This window comes from Musca vetustissima, unplaced genomic scaffold (assembly GCF_032173495.1).
Source record: "Musca vetustissima isolate MV318-11 ecotype Yass unplaced genomic scaffold, APGP_CSIRO_Mvet_v1 utg43444, whole genome shotgun sequence".
Lineage (NCBI taxonomy): Eukaryota > Metazoa > Arthropoda > Insecta > Diptera > Muscidae > Musca > Musca vetustissima.
Window position 1 is genome coordinate 220,308 of NW_026877807.1, and position 9,034 is coordinate 229,341.

At 35.6% G+C, this 9,034-nt stretch overlaps 1 protein-coding gene across 1 annotated transcript in view; it reads left to right on the forward strand.

Moving 5' to 3' along the window:
• The window catches only part of LOC133322471 (sodium channel protein 60E-like), a gene marked incomplete at its 3' end in the record, with an annotated part of 114,708 nt that extends 107,876 nt beyond the window's left edge, over positions 1 to 6,832 (forward strand). Inside the window, exons 3-8 of the mRNA XM_061531466.1 lie at positions 1,955 to 2,163; positions 2,358 to 2,685; positions 5,752 to 5,834; positions 5,905 to 6,259; positions 6,328 to 6,607; positions 6,707 to 6,832. Of these exons, the coding sequence (XP_061387450.1) occupies positions 1,955 to 2,163; positions 2,358 to 2,685; positions 5,752 to 5,834; positions 5,905 to 6,259; positions 6,328 to 6,607; positions 6,707 to 6,832 (1,381 nt within the window). The remainder of the gene's footprint in view (positions 1 to 1,954; positions 2,164 to 2,357; positions 2,686 to 5,751; positions 5,835 to 5,904; positions 6,260 to 6,327; positions 6,608 to 6,706) is intronic.
• Positions 6,833 to 9,034: the final 2,202 nt, after the last annotated feature.

The window sequence follows — 9,034 nt, forward strand, 5'->3', positions numbered from 1 at the left end:
TGTAACGCGTTAAAATTCATCGGCGAATCACCTGGATTGTGTTGCGCAAACGGCAAAGTAAATTGCAAAAATTGGATCCACCACCTGAGCCACTGAATGGATTAGTGTCAGGTTCAAACACTGATTCGGTCCATTTTCTAAGGTACATCCAAAAATACAAATACTTCCAAATGACGTCATTTGGGTCAACACATATGGTGCAGGATAATTTGAACATGCCAAATACTGATAACACTCAGGTTGGAAAACAGGGGGTAAGAACTTCAACATACCGAAAATTGAACGGGAAATAATTATGGCGTATTTTTAAAACGTTAACCTATAGTGCACAATTTCTGGGATGATGTCTTTTATCCACAGGAATCCGTTATGCCTAATTATAGCCAACTCTACGAGAAAATTAGGTCAATGTCTTTATAATACCAAAAATGGGGCGAGACCTGTATGTATTGCTATATCAAAGCTTAGACCTAAATAGATATTTTTTTCGCAAAAATGTGTCTCACTCCAATATCCCGGAATGACATATTTTAGATACTACAATCAGAATGGAGATATATTAATTTTTGGTAGGAAGATTTGACACCAAATGAGGAAATATGGGTGCTACTCGGAAACTTGGACCAATATTAATAATTCTTTGTAAGGAGATTTTGTACTCACTGATCATCCAAAATATAAAACTGCAGCCAATTTGGTTGAAACACGTGACCAAACTACCCAAAATACAGAAGAGTGGACCAATATTGACAATTTTAAGTTGGAATTATGCTACCAAATAAAACAACCAAATACCGCGAATTAGGTTGAAAACCGTGCCCAAATCTCCAAAAATGTGGTGTGCTTTTCGGAAGCTTGCGTAAATTTTTTAGGAACATTTTATTGACATTCTGTATAGGTTGCAGGACTTGTAGAATATAAAGTGTAATGATATAAACGTTTTGGTGTATAACCCACGTGGTTAACGGAGAAGCCAATGTAAATTGCTAATTTTGTTTTAAATATCAATTTTTTAGAGAGCTTTTTTTGCCAACATAGCTACCCTAATAAATCTACTTGCGAAGAATCTTTAGCAAAATGTATTCACGTGATCATAAAATGTCAGCACTTGAAATATAGATGGTACTGTTTTTGAAAAAAATGTTAATAAAAACATCGGGTTTAAATATATTTTTTTAAAGTACATTTACATATAATATTTTAAATCGACTCGATTAACGAAATCCAGAAATACACCCTAATTGTTTACACATATCATTAATCATGATCTAAATGCCGATCAGCTGATGTTTGTTAGTATACATAAAAAATTATTATTTTGCGCCAAAAATATTTGTTTGCAATTTGAAAAAAGAATAGAAGAATTACCACAATGGAAATGTTTTTGCAATACTTTGATGCAAAAGTAAAAAAAAAGAACTAAAAACACAAAAATTCTATAAATAATTTTTCATTTTCTTTGATCTTTCATTTTTGTATTTGTCAGCCGTTGAATTTAAAAATAAACGGCATGTAAAAACAGTTGCAAATTTTGGTACTTTGTGAGAGAGTTGTATTTTTTCGTACAAAACCCGCGTTGTATCTCAGTAGTATCATGATTTCGATCATGATTTAAAATAAACCCTGCCGCACAATGATTTAAATTTGTATGAGAAATCATGGTAAATTCAGCCCGATTAAGAAAATAAACCCTGATTCACCTTTTAATCATGATTAGATGTTATATGTAAATTCGCTTTTAACATATGCTATTTTTAGTCATAATAAAAAATTACTGCCATGAAATTATTTAATAATACAAATGTAGTTTAAGAATATATAAGAAGAATCCTATAAATATCTTACACGATGCTGCATTAATTTACATTCTTGTTACACTATAATAATTTTTAAACTCTAACAAAATATGTAATAACAAATGTTTTCTCCTTTTTCTTCATCTATATATTTTCAGACATTCTGTGTGGTTTCAAAACGTTTTCGCAAAAATTACATACATCGATTTACCGGCACCAAAAGTTTATTTCTCTTCCATCCATGGAGTGCGGCGAGACGAATATGCGTCTATATAGCAACAAATCAGTTCTTCGATTATTGTGTCATGGCCACAATATTGTTTAATTGCATTTTTTTAGCCATGACAGAGACAGTCGAAGAAGCTGAGTAAGTGTCCCGCCAATCAATCTATATATGTCCATACATCAACCAACCAATCCATGCAATCACTCAATCAATGTCATTATCGCACAACGCAGCAGCATCCAATACAAAATTTTCTGATTTTCCATTTCATTTTCTTTCGCCCCCTTTTTTCTTCATTATTTGTATTTTTTGTTGTTGTTATCGTTTCTCTTTAGATTTGTCTTCCTAGCGATTTACACCATTGAAATGGTAATCAAAATCATTGCCAAAGGCTTCCTGCTCAACAAGTACACATATTTACGGAATCCATGGAATTGGCTGGATTTTGTGGTCATAGCAAGCGGTTATGCAACCATCGGCATGGATGTGGGCAATTTGGCCGGTTTGCGTACATTTCGTGTGCTGAGAGCCTTAAAGACTGTTTCCATAATGCCAGGTTTAAAGACTATTATCAATGCACTATTGCACTCGTTTCGTCAATTGGCCGAGGTCATGACGTTGACCATATTTTGTTTAATGGTCTTTGCACTGTTCGCACTGCAGGTAAGTTGATGTGGATTTAATGTTTTGTATAATATACTGTTTACATTTCCATGTATCATTGTTTTTAATTTATCATCTCGATAAGGCACTAATTTAATAATATTGAGTCCATCATCTCAAAGTTGGTCTAAACGGTTACGGGGAAATCCACTCGATTTTAATTGTCAATTCCATAGCGCCAATGTGAAGTAAATCGTAGTCATAAATTTAATGGAGGGTGTATTAGGGCATATTTTAGGTTTTTCCTAATCCAGTCGATATATTAGGTACAGTTTAAACATTCTTTAAATAATTGTCCGAATCATCCCGTATTTATTTATGATCGAAAATAACACTGACGACAATGAGCGTTTTAATAATTGCCGCCTAGAAGTATGCTGTATTTTTGTGCCAAACGGTTTTAGCAACACATATAAAGAGAGGTATACACTATACGAAAGTTCAACAACCATGACAAATTGCGTGCATGACAAATGTAATGGATGATGTAACGGAAAAGCGGTGTATATTAGGGTTTTATTTTTTTGTTCTCAAAAATGATTTTCAGCATCAGGAATGAAAGATTATTTAAAAAGTTAGAAATTACATGGTTATCCATTTCGAAGTTTCAATAGTAAACGTATATAAAACACGTATAAAATACGCTACACAACAATGTTGTAAGGGTATTATAGCTTTGTGTGGACTCAAGATCCACCTTTAATATAACAACATATTTACTGCTGAAGGTCATAGACGGGAAAGGTGAATTTGAGGTATTTTCGATCACTTTTTGAAATATATTGGACGGTATCTCAGCCCTAACTCGACGAATGTTAGTTTTTAAGTGCTCATGTGTTGAAGGTTTATCAGCAAAAACAAGGTCTTTCGCATAGCCAATAAAATGATCTTGGTGGCCAGTTGGTATCGCCACAACGAGAAATTACGCCGCTACATTTGACACCGTCTTTTTGATACCCCATATTCACCAAGTCGTATTCTTTAATAGCAGACAACCAGACTGTGATCTTTTCCGGATGTAATGGCATTTCCTTAATTACTTGAGGATTCTCAAAAACCCAACTATGACAATTTTGTGTATGAAAATTTCGATAATTTCAGCGGTACTAGCGAAACTATAGTGCTCCGGCCTTAAAATATTTATAACCGTTCCAGTCTCTTCAATTTTTTTTTCAGAGTTCTTCCAAATGCTTGCGTATTTGGACGATTTTGTAAATCATAATCTCCTCTTAAACACATATAAAAATGTGCATCATCGAAAATGACTGTCTGTCTGTCCGAACGGTGGTAACCGATCTTCGTGATCATCATGCTCTTCGTAGTCTCCTGCACTGGCTTTGTTTCTGCGGGTTCTGAAATATTTATATTAGGTTGTCCCATAAGTTTCTTCCGCGCCACGCTATGAATTAGTCTGACTGGCTATGCTCATATAAACACGCAGGCTTATTTCCTAGCCGTTTATGGTATCGGTTTCAGTCGTCTCAGAGCTCTTTCAAAGTTCGTTTCGTTGGTGACAAAGCGTCTTCTAAAATTTGTTTCTGTCCCGTTCAATATGGAGAACCAAAAGAAGTATTTACGGTATGTTATGCTTCATTGCTTTAAAAAAGGCAATAGTGCAAAGAACACTGCACATGAAATTTGCAGCATTTACGGGAGTGGTACTCGACCATTAGGATCGTTCGCAATTGGTGTAAGAAATTTAGAGGCGGCAATTTTGATTTGGAAGATGGAGACCGCAGCAGACGCTCACTAACGACGGATACGGTGTAGCGTGCGCGAGATAGTGGATGACAGTAACATTCACAAGACAACGGTACATAGGCGTTGTATCAAGATGGGATATGCAAATCGGTATGTTGGTAAATTTTGTAGCTGTTCTTGAGGTCTTAACAGAAATATTCGCTGTTCTGGTCGTCCAGTATTTATGTAAACCTCGGCGTTACTACTTTCTGAAAGCCGCATCCCAAAACAGCAATATGTTGACTCTTGTGCTGATATTTCAGTACCAGAGATAGACTTTTGAGCTATACGCTGTAGCTTTTGCTTTATAGAATGGTTGCCAGCTCTAATTTCTTCAACAGCATCTCGAAGCTCCACGATTTGACTTATTAATATAGTTAATGAGTTATATCCGTATAATTGCTGTGTGGAGTGACAATATTGTGGGGTTTTGTTGAATATTTTGTTTTCAAATCTTCATTTTAAGAAATTTTGAGGTTTTTTACGACGATCTAAGAGCCAATAAATAATTCTCATATGTTAGATTTATATTTTTCTCGGACAGGAAATGGTCAAAATTGTTTAATTGAGACGCTTGTTTCTATCATAGATATATTTTAATTCCTAGATATTTTCACAGTTTTCATGAATTTCTGCTGCAGGCGAATATGGCATACCTCTAGTACAAGAACGATTTTGGTTGTGACGCTGATAAACAATATATTCTTATAAATTTTCATTAGAACGATTAGTAGAAATATATTTATCTATGAAACTAATGCCAGAAGCAAAAGAAGATGAATTAGTAAGGTCTATGCAGGCGGATATGGCATACCTCTAGTACAAGAACGATTGTGGTTGTGACGCTGATAAGCAATATATTCTTATAAATGTTCATCAGATCAATTAGTAGAAACTTATTTATCTACGAAACTAATGACAGAAGTAAAAGAAGATGAATTGTTAAAGTTTATTATAGGAGCATCCTTAAGCAAGTACACGCAGTGTATGTGAGGAGATCACTCCACTCTCCAATAGTATTTCACCACATAGTGTTTATCGAAAATGCCGTAATTCATTACAAATATGCCTAGGATCATTATTCGACCTTCTATATTTGAAAGTGTTTAATAATTATCCAAGTGTGAACTTTTTCTTGACATACTGTATATTGTTTATTACATCTTCATGTATTTTTCATAACATTTTACTTAAATGTAATAAACAATACTGTATATTTTTAATTGCATTTTACTTTAATAGAATTCAATTCAATAACATTTTTAACCCATTATCCCTACATATCGAATAACATCTGAACATTTTCATATTTCCTCCCTCATTCAGGTTTACATGGGTGAACTGAGAAATAAGTGTGTTAAAAATGTACCAGAAGATTGGGTCAATACCACCGATCTTGAATGGAAATTGTAAGTAGTAGCCCTAAACTATAAGGATAACTTTATTTTAAATATATTAATATATCCTTTCTCTTCACAGATGGATAAACGACACAGACAATTGGTTGTACGATGACGAGGAGCTGCCTCTGTTATGTGGTAACTTAACGGGGGCACGTCACTGCCCCGAAGGCTATACGTGCCTGTGTGTGGGCGAAAATCCCAATCATGGTTATACGAATTTCGATAACTTTATGTGGTCGATGTTGACAACTTTTCAGTTAATCACCCTGGACTATTGGGAGAATGTGTATAATATGGTGTTGGCCACTTCGGGACCGATGAGTGTATCATTTTTTACAGTGGTTGTGTTTTTTGGTTCATTTTATTTAATAAATCTAATGTTAGCCGTAGTTGCTCTAAGTTACGAGGAAGAAGCCGAAATAACGAATGAAGTAAGTCGGTTAAAAATTTGGAACTCTTGGTGTAAGGGAATCTCAATAATGTTGTTCTGATTTTCCAGGAACGTAAAAAAGACTTAATGGATCATCGTGATGATTCAACATTTAGCTTCGACCCGTCCGTTCTGAATGTGAAAAAATTAAATAAAAACAATAAAAATAATCCAAATATGTTGTATCCCTCCGGCCAGCTGGTGCATGCCGGCCGCCAAGGTAGCTCAAATTCAGCCGGCGGTGGTGTGAATCGTGAATCATCTCAGGATGATTCAGGTGTGGTGGACGATCATGAAGAACAAGATATAACAGCTTCCGAAGTGGTCAATGTAACTGCCACCAATAATAGTAATAATAACAATAATAATGCCGCAGCAGCGACTACTGCTATCGCCACCACCACGACAACGATGGTGGACGAATGTGGCAGCACCAATGAACATACAGCGGTCACATTAGCCCTGTCACCGCGTGAAGTTCGACTGATAAAGTGCAATGGAAATATAGCACGCATTAAAAAGCATAATATTTATGCTTTACATCCGGAAGATTCTTCCGAAATTGTTGTAATCGGTAAGTGTAAGAAAACTTTAAGGGTTATAATTTTTTTAGTTTAGGAAAAAATCAGTCTTAAAATATTAGTATGTAATATTTTCATTGAAGTACGCCATTGAGGTACGCCTTATGTTGTGAATTCCTCCTTAAACTCTCAACTTCGCAGAAGGTGGTCGAAGAATTCCTTGCTCAGTTGACCGGACGCACTATTTTCGTTGATCTCTGCAGAGCTTGACTCTATAATGATTTCTTCTAAAATCGCATAAGATGACAGCCCCTTACCAGTGTTTGCTGTCATCTTCCGATTCCTTTTGGAATTTACAAACTGCTTGAGCTTGATCGCCCATTAGTATATGGATTATTGTGGCTGACTAAGCTTTCTCTTTTCCCTTCGCCTCTTCTGAGGGAATTGTAAGAAGATCAGGGTTTTCCAGATTTCGTTTTTACGCACCAGATAATTGATTATACTGAGTTGAAAGGTTTCTAATATACTCATTTCTTCTACTATCTGTCTCTTCACTCCTCCGGTATTTTAAGAATGTTATGTCTTAAGTTGGACCTTTCCCGAATGAACTAATTCAAAACGAACGATTATTATAGTACGTTTACATTTAACCGGATTTAACCCAGTGGGTTTCAATTGCAAATTCCTTTGCATATATGTCAAATAAATCCTCATAAAGTAGATTAACCCGGTAAAAAGTTCTAATGTATATGCCGTTTTAGATCCGATTCTTTCGTTCATATAGTTCACTTTGCTCCAGTCGTTCATTTTTGCTCTTGTTCAACAAGTTCCTATTCATGGGTCTATGGCTATGACATTGGAACCAAAGTCCAATGGTCCCAATGGAAAAATCCGGAGCGAAAGTCCAAAATCGAAAAACACACGTCAAGTTTGGTAAATTTTTTAAAATTATATTAATATGAACCAATAGCATCGCAGGAATGTCCGTTTAAAATTTCAATAACTCTTGAAGATATAATCGATATATTGTGTCAGCATCAAGCGACTGCAAGCGTGCTTCTAAAACTTTAAACACCTTTTTTCGACACCGCGTTTTTACGATTGTCGGGCACGATAACTCAAAAACTCTTAATCAGATCGGTTCCAACTATTAACATGTTATTCTGGACCTATATAGCTATTGTATGAACTAGGATAAGTCCAATCGGTCAAGATCTTTTCTATTTTCGAGATTGGTTTTTGACTGAAATCGTGCGATTTTCCCAATAGTGAGGATTTTGGTTAATGGATGGTTTGGTTAATCTGTTCAATCTTACTTAAAATTAAACCATTTACAATTCTTATTTTTTTGAGCTGTATTATATACAGGTTCAATATCTGTGTCGCCAAATCTGTGGTACCTCTGATGGTAGTAAATCAGACGGCCATATTCATCATATAGAATTCTTCCATTAGCAGGAATCTCTCCCACATTCTAATCCTTTCCATTTGAGGTGACGATATGTCTTACCATGCAGAAAAGGAGTATGAGTATATTAGCAACTTTACCTCCGAAGAAAGCCCCGATCGTATTTGAAAGAGTCTTTGATAGGCAAAGTTATTTTTTTTTGTCTCTGATAAGTTGAATCTTTCATGCAGGATCATCCTGTTTGCCACACCTATGGATTCATTTCCAACTTTTATAGTTGGAATGTATTTTTGAAGCTCTTCGCAGTGGACTTGGGTTTGTTCTTGAAAACCACCCTTTCCAACATTGAATCCCCATTGCTGAAGTATTTGTGAAGTATTTCCATCTACACCTTTAATTTTCTTTCCACAGTGCTTCCAAAGCAGCCTCGCAGTGCAAGTATGTTAACAGCAGTCCTCTTTCAGTTGGCTCTGGTATGTCACAAACTAACATGTTGTATAGAACCGATCCCAGTTGTGATCCCTGATGCTCCCTTGCTTTGACCGATCGACATCTTATCCCTTACTCTCACACGAAATAATCGATCCTTTAGAAAACTTGCTACCATGCGACAGGTTTGTTGATCGAATCCGAGCGATTGCTCGAAATCCAAACTGGCAATCTCTACGGATTTTCTTTTCTTCAATAAACCAGTTGATAAAGTGCTCCAGTAATTTCCCAAAGAGCGATAATAGGGAAATTTGTCTGTAGTGGTACAACTAGTGGCTCCTTCGATGCTATTGGGAAATAGCCAATGTTGAGGCAGTGATTAAAAAGTATTGTCAGGAGAATTATTATGGTTTCTCCT